Source organism: Peromyscus californicus, unplaced genomic scaffold, assembly GCF_007827085.1.
Source record: "Peromyscus californicus insignis strain IS unplaced genomic scaffold, ASM782708v3 Scaffold_17__1_contigs__length_78620276, whole genome shotgun sequence".
NCBI lineage: Eukaryota > Metazoa > Chordata > Mammalia > Rodentia > Cricetidae > Peromyscus > Peromyscus californicus.
In genome coordinates, this window is record NW_026294469.1 from 3,653,049 (window position 1) to 3,670,722 (window position 17,674).

Here is a 17,674-nt window from a genome sequence, read left to right on the forward strand (position 1 = left end):
TCTAGTGTTTTACTTTATCCTGGAAATATCCCTATGACTGTTGTAGCACAAACATTCCTGGCTGGGCCTGGTGGCATACACCTAGTCCCAGCACACAGGAGGCAGAGGCTGGCAGGATCTCTGAACAAAATTCTTACCCCTGTTTTACATGCAGCGAGACTCAGGTACAACAGTGGCCGCCAGCTTACTGTAGTCAGTTACTCATATTTCATGGGGCAGTAGCTAAAACGCAGACCTCAGGATCAGGAACTTGATATTATTTTGATATAAAACATGTTAATAACCCGGAACTCCATGCTTAACTTATCAAAACTAAGATGCTCTGCAGCTCAAGTTGCATCAACCATTTTCAGCCCCAGGGCTGGAAGGTGGCTCAGTCAATGCAGTGCTTGACACACAAACACAGGACCTGAGTTCCTGTCCCCAGCACCCACATAAAAACAACAGCAACAAAGCTGAGCATGCCTAAGCACAGATGTAATCCTAGTGCTTGGGGAGCAGAGGCAGGAGGATCCCTGAGCTCCTCACTGTGAAGGCAGTCTTGTTGAAACAGCTCAGGTTCAAGGAGAGGGACAGAAGAAGACCTGAACTCGACCTCCTGCCGCTACATGCACGTACGGTAGACACATACACTCCCCGACACACACATCCCTCCTGGATTGTCTGCACAAGTTCTCAAAGGGAGGCAACACAAGAGAGCAGAGAGAAGCTCAAGATCACCATCATCAGGAGCGCGTCCCTGCTGCCAGTCCTGCCGGAAACCTGTGTTCTAGGAGTTCTTCTGTGGTGAAAAGTGTATGATGATTAACTTTTAGAAACCCTTTAGCACAGTGGTTCTCAAGGTGTGTCATGACCCCTGGGGGTTTGAACAACCCTGCATATGGGATATTTACATTCCAATTCATAACAGTAGCAAGATTACAGTTATGAAGTAGCAATGAAATAATCTTATGGTGGGGGTCACCACAACATGAGGAACCGTATTAAAGGGTCACAGCATTAGGACAGTTGAGAACCACTGCTCTAACATATATCCCACAAAGGCTATTGTAGCGTGAGTGTAGGTTTGTACCTGAGGATATTTGGTGGTAATGGACCTGCAGGGTTGTATATTGCCAGGATTCAGTCACTCACCTCTTACCCCGGGTTATTGGATATTATAAAAAGAACTCAAAGTTGTTTTAGTCCTTTATTGCTGAGCTTTACTGATGATCCAGTTTTCTCTGTGCCCAGCACTGCACAGCTGTGGTTTTGAATAAATACCACAGGCACTTTTAAGAATCTTTGCCATAATTTGGCTCAGTCATCTTTAGGTTTCTAAATTTTCATTGAACTCAAGGTTTTCATTTTAGAGTACAATTCATGTACAAATCCTACTGTTTGAGCCACAGGTTTGTGTGATACCAATTTGTTTGTTTGGTTTTTTCCAGACAGGGTTTCTCTGTGTGGCCTGGCTGTCCCAGAACTAGCTCTGTAGACCAGGCTGGCCTTGAACTCACAGAGATCTCCACCTGCTTCTGCCTCCCCTGCTTCTGCTAGGATTAAAGGCGTGCGCTATCACACCTGGCTTGTGATATCAACATTTTAATACTTAGGAGGTAAAAAAGTAACAAATCAGCTAGAATATTGTCAGATTTCATATTATTTACTCTGATAATGGAAGGATGGGGTATCCTAATCTGGCATTGAAGATTACCTTTAGTGGTAGAGTACTTGGTGTGCTGGAGGCCTGGGTTCTACAACCCCCGAAAACATTTAAATCTTGTTTGAGGAAGTGGTGTCTTTGGTGGAAGTCCTTCCTCACAAACTCTGTCTGTATCATCATTATCTGTCCCTTAGCCCTGGGTCAGCTACTTCTGATTAGACGATTACTGAAGTGGTCATAGTGACATCCTGATGTGGGTCTGGTAGGGAGTGAAGACGTAAGAGAAGATGACAGCCCTGCATTCGATGGCCGAGTACATCCGAGAAGCTCGGGGTGGGGGTGGGGTTCTGAAGAGAAAGCAGTGGCCCCGAATACTGGAAACCTGGTAACTCGAGAGAAAACTATGACCGTTACCAAGTATTCCTCACTTGCCTAGTGTGTGGAAGGTGGTTCTGTCAGGATCACGGAACAGTCTGAGTCATGACATTCTTGCTTTAGTTTTTCTTTTCTGAATTTTCAGTTCAAAACCTTTCAAGCTATTAGTCTATATTCAAAGGTTACATAAAGTCCCATACTTTCAAATTAAATTATTTATAGATTACTTTAAAATTGTTTATATTTTTGCCATTGAAGTTTCCAATTTCAAACCGTCCTATGCCACAGGCTCTCCAGTGGACCTTCCAGTTTGTAAATGTCAAACATATTTTTGTATTAGATTGTACTTTTGGTGAAAGAATGGATATTTTATGTATGCTAAATACATTTTTATAATTTGGCAGACTTGGAGGCATGGCCTAGCGATGACAATGTATTGTGTACTTTTCTGGATGATACAGTTAAGATTTTTATCTTTATGGAGTTAGGTATCTTTTTATTTTAATGCATAGTAGATAAGTCTTCTGAGTAAAGAATTATAACTTTCAGGTGTCACAGATTAGAATATTTATTGTCACAGAATTTATAAACCAATTAATTACTGAGTTTGCACTTTTTCTATTTCTGTGAACTAAAATTAAATGGCAAAGTCTATTGGAGTTTTAACACACACACACACACACACACACACACACACTTTGCTGTGTAAGCTTTTGAAATTGATTTCTTTCTTAAGCAAAATAGTGGCAAGCATTCACATGTGGCCTTATAGCTATGAAGACACACTTTGTGCCATTGTGTTGTGTGGTCTTGCTTGCTTAGGTGGAAGTAAAACAAAGACAGGAGGAAGGTTTATTCTGAACCAAACATGAGTGACCACGCCCAGAAACATTAGTTCAGATTACACGGAATCTGAACGGAATCTAATCTAAGCCACCATAGAAGTGGTTACTTTTGTAGTCACAGAGCAGAGCCCAGTTACAAGTCAAGGTTTGTGCAGATGCTTTGGTGAGGATGTTCGGTGAGTATCCGACAGCACAGTGGTGGAATCTCATGCGGGTTTAGATGCTGATGGGATCGTTAGCATCTATCTGTGTTGGTGGAAACTCCGGGGCTGCTATAATACATTCCCAAAGGTCTTGCCCTACACCCAGAAGAAGGATGTTGTTAAACCACACAGAGGCGGGCAAAAAAGGGCTAGCCAGGGGACTAAAGATAGCCCAAGACAATTGTGGCCTTTGATTTGCACTACTACACTTCTCCACAGCATTGGAGTTTGACAGTGAGTCTTCCAGGGAGCTCCAGTCCATAAAGGAAAACGTGGGCCTAGATCACTGCAAGAAAATGTTGCAGAGGTTAGTGCTGGGAGGTGCAGGAAGAGGAAAGGACCATGGGAGCAGGACGGGAAGCCGGTCCAGAGCAGTGCAGTGTGGTGAGACCCCCCACGCCCCAGATGCGGTTATGGTAAGACACCCCCCCCCCCCAGGTGCAGTGTGGTGAGACCCCAGGAGACTGCTCCCTGTCTCTGGGCGGCTTGGGTGTGCGATGGGGCTTGATCCTAATTAAGGAGAAAAAAGCGGCAGGCAAGCTTCCCAGGAGGGAAAGTATGCCGTTGTAGTGGGCAGCCATTCCAGCTTTGATCTGGAAGTTCCAACCCCCATTGAGACTTCGGCAACTGTCACGCCTACAAGGTGGGGCCAAGGGTGGCGCCTGGGGACCCGAGAGCTGGATCAGCGGGCGCTCTCTCTGTTGCGGGACCCTGGATAGTACCGAGCAGAGCTCCAGAGAACACCGCTGGACTGTGATACACCTTCCCCAGACTCCGCGACCTACCTATTCCTTAATTTGTAAGTTACGCCATTAAATAAATCTCCTTTTAACTACGTGGAGTGGCCTAAATAATTTCACCAATATGCCGTGCTTGTAATTCCCTCTGTTGTTTTGCGTGGCAGAGCTTATTCTTTGTAAACATACCAAGACGCTTAGTATCAAGGAGTTGCGGGGAAAGGAGGCGGCAAGGTCAGAATAGCCAGCTGCGAATGTAGTTTTTCTTCCCTATACACCAATGTTTGTTGTTCTTGTTTCTTTGAGACAGGGTCGCATGAATCACAGACTGGAAATCACCGTGTCCTCCTGCCTCGACCTCCCAGAGCGGGGGTTACAGGCGAGCACCTCCGGGCCCTGTCTTCTGAGGTGCTGGGGACTGAGTCCAGGGCCTCGTGCACGTTAGGCAAGCTCTGCCAACTGGGCTGCATCCTCAGCCACCGGCCCGGTGATCAAGCATGGGGCCGCAGCCCCGGCCCCGGAGAACGTCAGCTCCCGCCCAGGAGGGTCCAAAGACAAAGGTTCCTTCTCCCGCCCGTTCCACCCGGCCTTTGTCCTCCGGCTCCTCATTGGCTGGGTCGGCCGAAGCCTCGCCTCTTCCGGTGGGCCCCAACAAAGGGGCGGGGCTCTGTGACGCACGCATGACGCACGCAGGAGTATAAATAGTCGGCGGGCCGCGGGCTCTCCCACAGGAGCCGCCGGCGAGGGGGCAAAGAGGAAGCTTTATTGAAGCCGGAGAGAAGGTGGGCCTGGCCCGGCGGGACGGCGCCGGCCGAGCCCCGGAAGGCAGCGGGCCGACAGCGGCGGGAGGCCGCTCGGAGGGAGAGACGGGGGTCGGGCGGGAGTCTCGCGGCCCCTGCCGAGCGCGGCGCGGAGGGCCCGGTCCATGGCCCCGAAGTCCCCGCTAGCGTCCCACCCGGGTAGTGTCAGGGGCACGTTCCAGAGGATGCGCCTTTCCAGAAAGGCCGCTCTTGGCGAGGGTTCTTGAAAATTAAGAGCTAAGGTATCACTTGAACAGCCCTCCGTCAGCTGGGTTGGTGACAGGTCTGGTGCCACCTCGCTGCTGCTACCGCCTTTTCTCAGTCAAGGAAGTTCTTGGGGACAGTCCGCATCACATCCCTGGCTTTCAAGTGTTCCTAAACTGAGACTTGGTACTAGCACCATCCCACTGCCGCCTCGTGGTTGGTAGCACCAATTACCTAAGGAGAGAGTGTTGTGCCTGCTCCATTTTGCCTGCTGGTCACTTTGAAAACGGCTCCTGGGGTGTTTATTTAAAAACAAAAGCAAAAACATATACATATGTATATTTGTGTGTGTATGCTTATGTGTTGCAGATCACTGCCATTTAGCGTGTGGGTGTGGTAAAGCTGCGTTTCCCCCAAAAGATGGCTTAATTCGGTAATGCATCTGATGAGTAAGGGATTAAACATTTCATTGTAGTTTTGAAAGTTTTGGGTCAAAATTTATTTTTGCCTGGCCTTTAGTAAACCGAAAGGTGCTTTTAAATAAAAACATTTTGCTGTGGCATATTGTGTTTTTATTAAAAGTTGGCCCTTGGTATAATTGTTATAAACTATGCCACTAAGTCCCATAAAACATGTAAGGGTGGTAGGGCATGATTCATTGTCAAGGTAGTCGGCTCTTTATAAGTACCCATTCTTAAGGTAGTTGTGTCTAGAACAGCTGTGATTTCCCCTAAGCAACCTTATTTTTTTTAAATATCTCAAAGTCTGGATGATTTAAGCACCTCTTTCATATCTGGTGGCTCCTTGGTAGCTCAGGACCCAATTTAATACCCATATTTAGCAAAAGATGGGCAGCACTGTAATTTTTCCCTTACTAAAGAGATTCAATTTTTCACTTATTTGCAAGCTTTCATGTTTCAGAGTGAACACACAATTTAGGGCCGACAAACAATACACCCATGGGAATTATAGGTTTAGGTGTGTCCAACTTGCAGCTTGTGCCCCAGGACAGCCACAAGTGCAGCCCAACATGTTTGTACATAACATAACCCATGTCAAAAGTTAGTACAACCCCTAGATTATGTAACACTCGGGGTACCACGTGAAAGTCATCAAGGGGATGGATATGGTAGCCCAAATCTTTAATCCCAGCACCCAGGAGGCAGTGACAGGTGGATATCTGAGTTCGAGGCCAGCCTAGTCAACAGAGAGCGTTCCAGGCCAGTCAAGTCTAAAGTGGGGTAGGGGTGGGGGTCAGCAAGATAGGAGAAAAGGGAAAACAGGAAGAAAGTAAAGGGTAATTTGATTAAAGAAAGAATTATATATTATGGATGTGGCATAGTACAGTACGATAGATATACCTAACATTAAAAAATAACTCAGCGGTAGAGTGCTTGCCTAGTATTATTTGGGAAAGTCCTGGGTTCAAGTCCCAACACCAAAGAGAAACAAAGCAAAACTTGTCTTCTAGAATGTGGGAAATGTGTCTAGGGATATATTTAGGAAAAAATGTCTTTTTCCTGTACTCTACAAATTAGTGCCTATATTTGGATATTATTTGGAAATATATGTGCTTAATTTATCTTTATTGAAACATTGGATTTTATGTGTTTTATTTGGTCCTAAAATGTATTATTCTGGTAATCCTGGCAGGGCGTTTCCTATTGATTTAAAGTGTGTGTGTGTGTGTGTGTGTGTGTGTGTGTGTGTGTGTGTGCATGTGTGCGCGTGCCACTTGTGGAAGTTAAAGAACTGCTCTCTAGAGGAGTTCATTCACTCCTGCTACCTTGTGGGGTCCCGGATTAAACCCAGGTCTTCAGGTCTTGGGAAAGCACGCACTTGATGTTTCTTAGTGAGTGCTGGATCCCTTGTTTGTGCAGAGTAGGCAGGGGGTAGTGGTTTATTTTGTAAATTGTTACCAAGGATTACACACTATGTTACCAGAATAAACGCTTAGAGATTGGAAGTAAAGCTAATAATTTTAATAGATTTGGTTTTAGGACCCCCAATTAAATCATGAGAAAATTCAGTAACTGTAATGTACAGTATAAGATTTTGTTTCTCTTCATTATAGTTGAAATTACAGACATCCTGCCAAAATGATTTCTTCAAAGCCCAGACTTGTTGTACCCTATGGCCTCAAGACTCTGCTTGAGGGAGTTAGCAGAGCCATTCTCAAAACCAATCCAACAAACATCACCCAGTTTGCAGCAGTTTATTTTAAAGAACTCATTGTGTTTAGAGAAGGTTTGTATTGCTTTAGATTCTCTATCTGCTGCTTTGCAAAATCATTTTCAATTGAAAAATATCTCCATTTGACTTCCTGCATTTATTCGTTCAGGGAATTCATCTCTGGATATAAAAGATCTGATTAAGCAGTTTCATCAGACAAAAGGTAAGTGCCCCAGAGATGCTCACTTCAACAGTGTTGCCATAACATACTTGGTAACACACATTCGTAATTATGCCAATAGATACCACACAGTGGTTTATGTGTGAGTAAGCATACTGGTGCTTTCTCTTTTTACTAAGTCACTTTTAGTTTATTTTAACATCAGGATTTCCAGTTTAGAAGGTTTTAAATCTTAAAAAGAGCTTATTTTGGGGCCGGGGGATTACTCAGGGCTGGTAGTAGAGCACTTACAAAGCACACGTGAGGCCTTGGGTCAGTCCTAAAGCCACAGATTCCACTTGGAACAATGAATACACAGGAAGGTCTAGAACAGTACAGATGAACTGGTTCAGACCCTCTCTACTGCACACCTGTAGGAAGTACAGGGGAATTTAAGAGAACGTGTACTTCACAGTAAATTGTAGTAAGGCATTTTGTAAAATTGTACAGGTTACCATCAATTATTTAAAATGCTCCAAAATCCAAAATGAAAACGAATACAATGTTCAAAGTCTCTGTTTTAGAGTATTTCACATCCCTGGTTTTCAGGGTAGGGATTCTCTACTAATAGGCTTTGTAGATACTCTAAAATATTTTTTTAAACCTCAAAATCTGATGCATTTCTGATAAGGAATACTCAAGATGTATACACTTTTTAATGAAGTAGAGCTAGGGGTTTTATGAGAGATATTTCAATGTAGGCTTAAGCATGGAGGTTAGGAGAAAGTTTGCTCTTACCTACTCTACACAGAGCAGCCATCTTTGCCCCCCAGTCTGCTGAAAGAGTGAGCAGATGTTTCTCATGGAACAGTAGTTTCCTCCACATCTTGGGCATTGTGACATAGTAGCATATGTATGTATAGAGGAAGTTGTTTTCCATGAATTTGCAAATTGAATGTAGCAGCATGAAACAGTTGGCAGAGAAGCAACTGTTTACAAAGGGTTGTAAGAAAATGCAGATTATTCTAAGTTAAAAAAGGTGAAATTTGGTAAATAATGCATCTAAAAGAATGGTGAGGAAAGCTTCTCTCAGAATTTTGTGTTGAGGTAAAATGACTCCTGGCCGCTGTGGGAAGTAGCTGAATAGTTCTTACCCTATAGACTGACCAACAGCTTTTGGATGATTGGAGAGTAGTTACCAGCCACCCTCAAACTGTCATTAAAAAAATAAATAAGGTTTCTTCTAACGATTTATGTGGATGAGTGTTTTCCTGCGTGTATGTAGTGATGCACATACATACACACGCCACCTTCTGCAGAAGCCAGAAGAGGGTGCTGGGTCCCCTGAAACTGGAATTATAGGCAGTTGTGAGGTACCACACAGATGCTGGGAACTAAACCCGGGCTCTCTGCAAGAGCAGTGAGCTCTCGATTACTGAGCTGCCTCTTGAGCATCCCTCTCACCTTTACACCTGAAGTGTTCTTTTGAATTTACTTGTATTTATTTGTTGTGTGTTGTGTGCGTGTGCACGCTATGGCACACGTGTAGGTTAGAGGACAACTTTTGGGAGTTAGCTTTCTTCTTTGTTCATGTGGGTCCCCCAAACTCAGGTCATCAGGCTTGGCAGTACCTTTGCCTCAATGGTTCAAACCATGTCATTTTTGTGAGTCAAAGATAACCACAGCTACAAGAAGTTAGGGAGTCGGGTCTAGGAGAATGCCAACATCAGGATGGCTGGCTCTGCAGTGAAAGACACCTACAGTAGGAAATCCCCATGAAAAGTAGGAAACATGGGCATTGGAAGGGGCAGAGAACGAGGTGTGCACTGTTTCTGGAATGTTGCACTGTCTGGTACAGCTGCTTTCTTACAAGTTCCTGATGACATTACTAGCTAACGACAAGAAACTGTGGGACTTGCTTATGTATTCTTAGCCGCATATACAAAGTGAGTCCAAGAACACTGCTCTTTCTATATCCATGATCCTAGTTTCTCAGTCAAGGCTATTGTTTTGTGTCTTCAAAATGAGAGTTGCATTAGCAAATACTCCCTTGTTTCATAATAGCGAGACTGAGTTTTTATGGTGGAAGATAACTACCTGATAGCACATTTCATTTTAATGTGGATTTGGTTAATAATATGTAGTTTAATGTTTTTGCATCTCAAATTTTTTAATTAATTTGGATTAACCAACTAACAAAATTTGTAGGCCAACTATACTTTTGATGGCATTAGAGGAGATATGGCTGTTTATCTCTTCAAATAACTACAGATATCAACAGACAGGCATAGCATACAGATAATCTGAAAGGAAGCTCACAGTGTGGTTACAAAAACAGATTGCCCTTTAGGGAGTAAAACAGTGGTAACATGGCTTCATTCTGGAGAGGTCATGAGGCCGCATGAAAGTATGACCAGGATACAGTTGTCTGATCTCATCTTGGCGCATTAGTCTGCCTTTTGTTGTCACCACAAATGGCTTACCAACAAATATGACCATTTTCAAGTTAGAATATATATATGATGTTTCCTAATGTGAAAAGCCACAGTGCTCCAGATGACAAATTCACGGTTAAACTTTTCGAATGGATTTTCTTAAGTGGAGGAATACATATCTGTGTGTTTCCTTTCTAAGTTATGACACCAACTGCAACTGTGGAATGATTTACTTCCCACCCTAATCTTTAGTTTTTCCTTTGCTCATATTTGGTTTTGTGTGTGCAGGTTTGCATGTGTGGACATGGTGCATGTGGACGCCCAAAATGGACACTGGTCACATGCCACACTATTGAGGCAGGGTCACTCACTAAACTCAGAGCTTGCCAACTCCTGCTAGCTAGCTTGCTCTCAGGCGTGCCTGTTCCTCCCTGTTTCCCCAGTGCTGGGATTTTAGGTGACATTCCAATTATCCTGCCCAGTTCTCACAGGGCTGGGTCATCTCCTCAGTATCCCCACCCACTTCTTTTTTGGTGAGACAACAGACTAGGAGGGTTCAATTCCTTCCCTTTAGGAACTGAATATCAGTTTAGAGTGGTATGATACTGGTTTTATACTATATATGCTGGTCATTTATTTCTAAGGAAATGAATTGTTTAGGTGGATATGAGTTGTTACAGGTTCACTAGCTATGCTAATAAACAGATGTTGCACATAGATCTGTGTATATTGGTATTTGAAAGTTCAACCTACCTGCTTTATTGAAAACATTGTGAGGAGTGTTTGCTGATTAACTCGTCTGGCTGTTATTTTTAGTAGAGAAATGGGCAGAAGGAGCGACATTGGAGAAGAAAGAATGTGTAAAGGAATCAGGAAGAACACCTCCAGTTTCCTGCGAACCTACACGGATGGAAAAATCCACAGACACAGAGGAGGACAATGTAGCTGGACCACTATTTAGCAACAAAACCACCCAGTTTCCATCAGTTCATGCTGAACTCCAGCCTGAGGAGACATGTGAAGGAGTTTGGGGTCCTTCTTCCAAACCAACCACACCTAAGACTACCACTCCACCCACATCACCACCTCCAGCACCTGTCTCTGCGGAGTATGCCTATGTCCCGGCTGACCCAGCTCAGTTTGCTGCTCAGATGTTAGGTAATGTCTCACCTACTCATTCTGAAGTTTTAATGGTGGACGTGGCAACAAGTACACCCTCCGTTTTCCAGGAGGCACTGAGTGCGGAGTTTGCTGAAGAAGTCATGGTGTCTGCTCCTCTGGTGTGCTCTGGAGAGATGGTAGCAGTGCAGGTTATGAGCCAAACATCTGCGCAGGCAGTTGTGGGTCCTAAATCTAAGGCTGAACCATCAAAGGCTTCCTCAGCCCCCTTGCAGGGTGAACAAGAACCTCCTGCTTATGAAGCTCCTGACACTCAGGCTACATCACCCTTTCATGTACCATCCGTATGTAACGATGTGCCTGTCAATGAAGGAGTTGTCTATGTTGAGCAGATACCGGGATTCATAGTTATCCCTTTTAATGATCAAGTTGCTTGTTCTAAAGAAAATGAGCAGTCACCACCAGTTAGTCCCAAACCAGTAGAACCCAAGACCTCCTCAGGCATGTCTAAACTATCTGTAGAGTCTCTGAGAATTGTGCAGGTGGAGAATTCCCAGCACCAGTCCTCAGTACACATGGAGGCAGAAGCTACAGTTCTGCTCTCTAACACTGCTTTAGATGGTCAGCCCGAGGTACCTGCAGAACCCCTGGATGCAGAGGGCTTTGTCAAAATAGCCTCTGAAAAATCTCTGCACCTTGAAATGGAGATCGTTACCATAGACCCTGACAATCCTGGCCAGGAGGAGTCAGGGGAGAACTCTGCACCCTATTCATCTGGTGACCCTTTCCCTCCTGCGCCAGGAGGCTTTACTGAACCTGAAATCCAACCAGATGGGGAAGATGCACCTGAACAGGTTTGATGAACCCAGGTAAGAAAATTAGATACTTGTACATTCACATACTGCGTTTCAGGTAACATCTGTATTCAATAACCATATATACAGGTTGGCTCTCCTGCCGACTGGCCAAAGTCCATTTTTGGGTTTTTTAAATGCCAAACCTACTTAAAGGCTTTGTTGTACTTAAAAATTTACTATTATACAAATCACATGGCACTTTCAAAGGCTGATTCATTTTGCACGTTTGTCAACATAGGAATCTGTTAGGTTTTTTAATGCCTGTTTACAAAATGGTTATTAGGAGAACTAACCTTGAACACTGCCTTTATTTGGGCTATGGCATTTAAAACGTTAAAGAAATGGTGGTGTGGCTGACTGCTTTCGCACTGAGTCAGGAGAACTATGCAACCGGGCTTGGGATGCTGGCTCAGACACTGCCTCGCTTGGGACCTTCCTGTGGCTGAGGGGCAGCGTCACAGCTGGATGGAGAGAGGACACGTTAGACTGAACTTCTGTGACACAGGAAACCAGCAGAAAGAAAACAGCGTGTGCAGTCCACATGCGTGGGTCCTTTGGTCACTTAACCCCAGGCACACCGAAGTCCAGCTGCTTTCCTCCTGACACACAAGTGATATAACCTCCATCTCCATCTGATTATGGAGCCTCCCATTCCTCTTGCAGAAACTCTCAACTCTGACTCAAACCAGAACGATCCAGAACTAGTACCAATGCAGGTGTTAGCATCAAATTCTGACTGGCAGTGTGAAGATTTGCTGCAGCTGGAAAGGCAGGGCAGCGCTACCCGGAGCCTGTGCGGCCGGCAATAGCCTACGGCTTGAGCATCTCCTCAACAAGTCACTGTTTTCAGGCCCTTAGCTGTTACTGAAGGACAGCTGTGCTCAGCGGACAGTTACCAGGAAAACTCAGTTCGAGGTCTTAGACTCTCCCATCTGGAAAGACTGATTTGGATTGTATTTTTAGGAAGCTTGAAGACAAACTGAATTTGTCTGAAGCAATCAAAAGCATCACTTAGTCTGTGCATAGTGAACTTTTCTGTGAAGAGAGAAGGCTGCACCCAGAAATGGAAGACCTGATGTTCAAAACACGAACTTGACACATTTGAGTCCCTACCTTTGGCAGGGCACACTCGGCACTGTAGAGCCCCGCTTTAGGTAAGCTGATGGATGGCTTTTCTAGCTCTCTATAGTAAAGTGTCCACCAGCTTTTTGCTGTCTTCTAAGGCAGATGGTGGTCCAGCCTTGACTAAAAGGAGTCCTCTGCAATTCTGACTCCAGACTGGAGATGGGAGATGACAGGCCTGTCCAAAGACCAGGGACATTAGGTGACATGTAGTGTCTGACTTTGGGGGAGGAGCTGCTATGCAGATGTACTATCATGATTTTTAATTGGCTTCCCATGCTTTGTTTTTATTTTTGGTAAAGTAAAAAGTTTTGTTAACCTTCTTCTGAGGACCATGTAGAAGCCACATATAAAGTTTAAGATTCTGGTTAGGCATGATGGTAATTCTAGCTCTTGGGAGGCTGTGGCAGGAGGACTGCTAAGAGTTCAAGGCCAGCCTGGGCTCACAGTGACACCTTGTCTCAAAGAGCCAACAGTGTAAGAGTCTGGAAACAGCAACTTAGAATACAATTGCTTCTTTAGCCGCAACTCTACTGACCCTGCCATTGCTATCAATTCCTTTTCCAACTGTTCTGAGTCATTCTCTTCCTTCACATTACCAGGCACAATTTCTGTAGTCCTCTCTATAGCATGCTTTATGGCACATACTATTACAGTTGCTTATTTATATGTTTAAAAAAAAGATTTACAAAGATATGACTGTGCATAGTGCCTGATACAGAGACAAACCTTTAACGCCTGCAATTTTTTTTTTTTTATAGCACTAGCAACAAGCGAAGCAGGACAACCACCACCATATTCTAATATGTGGACACTTTATTGTCTAACTGATATGAATCAACAAAGTCGCCCATCACCGCCACCTGCACTTGGGCCTTTTCCCCAAGCGACCCTCTATTTACCTAATCCTAAGGATCCACCACAGTTTCTGCAGAATCCACCGAAAGTCACTTCTCCAACCTATGTGATGATGGATGACAGCAAGAAGACCAGTGCCCCACCTTTTATTTTAGTAGGCTCAAATGTTCAGGAAGCGCAGGATTGGAAACCTCTTCCTGGACATACTGTGGTGTCACAGTCAGAGGCCTTGAAGAGATATGCTGCAGTACAAGTGCCCATTGCTGTTCCTGCAGATCAGACATTCCAGAGACCTGCCCCCAACCCCCAGAATGCCAGTCCTCCTACAAGTGGACAAGATGGCCCCAGACCGAAAAGCCCAGTCTTTCTTTCTGTTGCTTTCCCAGTAGAAGATGTAGCTAAAAAGAGTTCAGGATCTGGTGACAAACGTACTCCCTTTGGAAGTTATGGTATTGCTGGCGAAATTACTGTGACTACTGCCCATGTCCGCAGAGCAGAACCTTAAGAGTAGGTAACCCTTCCTACCTTGATGTGTGGGCCTTAACACAGCTGAGCCTTCAGCACTTAGAGGCTGGGATAGTTAAACACTTGGTAATAATGGGGTATCCTTCAGTTTATGGGCTTGGCTCCCAACTACAAAGCTGCTAATGAATGCCCAGCTACCTTTGAGTATATGGCAGATTCTAAAAAGAGAATAGTATAAATTTGAATTTTTCTTTAAAGTAAGGATAATCAATTTTTAAGAAACAGGAACAGAGATAGGATACTAACATGTCCATGTAAGAGGTTAAATTCAACTAGGCTTAATTGGGATTTTAAGACAATTTTATCACTCAATTTGGCTTAATGTCAAGCTTTTCCCTTCAGTGTGGACAGTGGGTTGAGTAAGACATGGCCCCGAGTGTAGGAGACGAGCACTGTCAAGTGTTCCAGGCCTGTGGCTGAGGAAAGCTACGGATTCTGAACTAAGTTAAGCCATTGTAATGCTGGGGGGTTGGGAGGGGGTGGCATTTCAGTTGTGTAGCCAAGAGGCCAGGCACAGTGGACTGCCTGAGGGTGGCAGGAACTGCTAGGATATTTTTGATTAGAAAAGAGCTTAGGAACAGAAGGAATGTAGATCAGATTTCACTCATTCCATGATATTTAAACAGTTCAATGTCTCTTCATTAACAGATACTGAAAATGATGCTGTCTGAGTCAGCATTCAAGGTGGAGTCTGTCACCACGTGAACTGTATCAATAAACTTCCTGCAAGCATAAAACTTTGCATTGTTGTTTTAGTAACTTAGCAGGTGTACAAACTGCCTTAACATTGTCCAGCTCATACATGTACAGTGGTGTCAGCTAGGCAGCAGTCTCTCTGGCCCTGGGGACACCTTTGAATGTTAGGTTACAATATCAGCTGAAATTCTGAAAACAGTCACACTTTTTTTTTTTTAATATTCTAAAGCCTTTATTTAGCATCATTATAACACTTGTTAACTTTAATACAATTAAAATAACTTACTGGAAGCTACCTAAGGCCCTTTAGGGCAAGTATCTCAGTCTGGATTTGATTGGATAAATACTATGAGATTACCCCAATTAAAGGGGCAAAGCTACTGTACAGTAGGTCTCCAGTACCTTGCAAACTCAAAATGCACAAGGCCTCCTCTTACATAGATTATAATACAGAGTGCAGCTTAATTTCTTGGTGGCATTGCCACTAGAAGTTGAAGCTTAAATGTTTGTCATTAGGTAATGATATCGATTAAAATCTATTTCTAGGGCATTTTTGTGATTTTCAGTTCAAACATATAATTTAACCCTGTAAATTCTAATGACAGTGATCACAGAATGTGAAAGTAAATTCAGAGCACGAAGATGAGTAGATACCTTTTCCCATTTAGAATTTTCAAATCAGGAATCCTGATTCTGCCCCACCCCTTTTTGGAGGTGAGAAAGTAAAATTGAGGGCTAATTTCCCTGAAAGGCCATCTTACCAATTTAGTTTTTATAAAATAACAACCTTTACATTTGTGCACATAACATTGTACAGAAGAATTCTAAACATTTCAAAGCTACACCTAAGATTCTCAAGCATAATAGCATAAAAATATTCAAAATAACTTGATTTTTGGATCACTAGAATTCCACAAAGCTGAGTGTTAGACTAGGTATAGACTCCGGCGCATGTGGGGACAGGTCAGCACCTCCATCAGCTTCTCACTTTGCATAAACAGTATTCCAAGTCGTCAGACCCACGAAGCAAAACGTCTCCTTTTCCCTCCGACCTTCACCAGTATGACCATACGCCCTACCTTGTTGGGTGAAATGCAAATCATAGAGGAGTAGAAACCAAGGGAAAATTTTTAAAAACTTAAGCTTAAGACTTAATGTAGATTAGCCAAACACCTTGACTTCTCTGCACTTTAATAAATATCAGGCAAATTGAAGTAGTTTCTGTCCCAGTAGCTGCCAGAGTAAATCCAGTCCTGTGCTCCATTGTGAGGGTTAGGACCTTGATGGAACCACCTGTCCAATGAGAAAGGATAAAATTTAGAGAGCAAATGCCTCAAAACCCACAGAATACTGTTGTTTAACTAGATTATAGTAGTTGGCTCTGTGTGTCATGGATTTCCTCAGAGACCCTAAAGAAGAGAGAGTTTTTCTAGTCAGAGAATATGTATCCACACTACTCGAAAGGGTCTTTAGTCAAAAGTTGTTACGATCTAGCTCTACAGCAGTTATCAATGAGTACTGTGATCTGTTCTCTTGTGATCACCCATGAGGAGGCATTCTGTGACGCAATCAGGAATAAGGAATTAGCCCATGGGAACACATACCTACAGCAGGCAGGTGTACAGTGCCCGTAGGGTTGGTTCATAGGCACCCTCCACTTTACAAGAGAGCTGTCTGTCAGAGCAGTCACACCTGCTGGTGGCCAGACTGGCCGTGGCAGCAGACAGGTGTGAATTTAAAGGCTGATTTCCCCTCTGCTATGCCATGTACACCCAGTGAGATGAACTCAGTCCAGCCTTTATTGGGTCTCAATTTGGATTCCTGAGCTACATCTAGCTTTCATTTTAACTTGTCCTAATGATCAAATGAGCTGCCTGAATCATTTCCCTGTCTCTCAAGAAATGTAGCACCCAAGCCAGGTACGGCAGTGCACAGGAGTCCAGCATTTGGGAGCAGCTTTTACACCGTACTTCAGAGTTTAGGGACCCCTTTACTCAACCACAGCAGCCATTTACCTGGGTTTTATACCCACATGTCCTTTACTCATTTTTTGGCAAAAGCTATTATGTGAATAAATCCAAAACATTTGGGGTAGAAGCTGTAACAGCATTTCTAGATCTTTTTGTAAGGTGTGAAATGACTATCATGTCTACTGGAATGCTTATAAAATTATGCCCATGTTGGCTTTAACATTTACTTAAGTGGATCACAGATTAGCAGTTACAAGGGACTCTAATAAAACAACTACTAAGTAACTCCCAGCCCAATCAAATAGTCATTTGATACTGTCTAAAATATTACTTTTTCTAAACCCTAATTTTAGCATGTTTAACCCCTTATGTTTGGAAAAGGTACTCCCTAAATTAATGATGCATGATATATGCACACATGAGCCTGTAATTTACTCTTAGACGTGAGCAAATAAATAATTTTCATGCCCAAATCTAAATCTGCATTGTACTCTCCCTTTTCAATATTGAAGGAATGTTGGATAGGGAGAAAAGAGAAATTTGCTTAACTAATCTCACCTGTAATGACTGTGCAAAAACATTCTAACTTTAACTTCTCCAGTCATTTCTCTTTCACAAACACAACTCTTAGTTTTACCACTTTAATACTGCACTCTGGAAACCACGTCCTCTGAGGCCTGGAGCAGACCAGCAGGGCTCTGGACCCTTGCTCTGTGGTTCACACACAGCAGCCTTCTAAGCCAGAGTAGGGCACATACCTTGTCTTCCAGTCCTCTTCTGACTTGGACCTGTTTTTGCGGGCTGCTCTTTGTTTTTCCTCAAGCCGTTTCTTTTCTTCACTAGCTTGATCTAAAAAATAAGGGCAGTGAAAAGCAAGTTCTGCTGAGGATGCCAGGCATGGGCCTAAGGACAGGAGCTACAGACAGCACTGTCCATATGGACCCTCATTAC

The 17,674-nt window shown here is 43.7% G+C and overlaps 2 protein-coding genes across 15 annotated transcripts in view; one reads left to right on the top strand and one right to left on the bottom strand.

Moving 5' to 3' along the window:
* Positions 1-2: 2 nt before the first annotated feature.
* Cabyr (calcium binding tyrosine phosphorylation regulated) lies at positions 3-14,794 on the top strand. Of its 9 annotated transcripts, none has more exons than XM_052741566.1 (7): positions 3-3,867; positions 4,116-5,242; positions 6,884-7,056; positions 7,151-7,204; positions 10,393-10,734; positions 13,436-14,039; positions 14,706-14,794. In XM_052741566.1, exons 3-6 carry the CDS (start codon positions 6,909-6,911, stop codon positions 14,035-14,037), a joined length of 1,146 nt encoding a protein of 381 aa, XP_052597526.1. In that variant the 5' UTR covers positions 3-3,867; positions 4,116-5,242; positions 6,884-6,908; the 3' UTR covers positions 14,038-14,039; positions 14,706-14,794. The 9 variants fall into 9 exon arrangements, with proteins under 9 accessions (XP_052597526.1, XP_052597522.1, XP_052597519.1 ...); XM_052741562.1 differs by lacking the exon at positions 14,706-14,794 and having other exon boundaries at positions 4,116-4,587; positions 5,179-5,242; positions 10,393-11,564; positions 13,436-13,548; XM_052741559.1 differs by lacking the exon at positions 13,436-14,039 and having other exon boundaries at positions 10,393-11,564.
* Positions 14,795-15,927: 1,133 nt separating this feature from the next.
* Positions 15,928-17,674, bottom strand: part of Osbpl1a (oxysterol binding protein like 1A) — a 187,004-nt gene continuing 185,257 nt past the window's right edge. For all 6 annotated transcript variants that reach the window (XM_052741550.1, XM_052741551.1, XM_052741548.1 and 3 more), the window contains 2 exons: positions 17,482-17,572; positions 15,928-16,046 (listed from right to left, as the gene is read on the bottom strand). In XM_052741550.1, coding sequence (XP_052597510.1) covers positions 15,944-16,046; positions 17,482-17,572 — 194 coding nt within the window. In that variant the 3' untranslated portion in view covers positions 15,928-15,943. The remainder of the gene's footprint in view (positions 16,047-17,481; positions 17,573-17,674) is intronic.

What these genes read in the sequence shown, in the direction of transcription:
- Cabyr (XM_052741559.1), top strand. Translation starts at nt 6,909, where the DNA reads ATGATTTCTTCAAAGCCCAGACTTGTTGTACCCTATGGCCTCAAGACT. An exon ending in ACTCATTGTGTTTAGAGAAG is followed by an intron (nt 7,057 to 7,150) that starts GTTTGTATTGCT and finishes TTATTCGTTCAG; the next exon opens with GGAATTCATCTCTGGATATA. An exon ending in GCAGTTTCATCAGACAAAAG is followed by an intron (nt 7,205 to 10,392) that starts GTAAGTGCCCCA and finishes TGTTATTTTTAG; the next exon opens with TAGAGAAATGGGCAGAAGGA.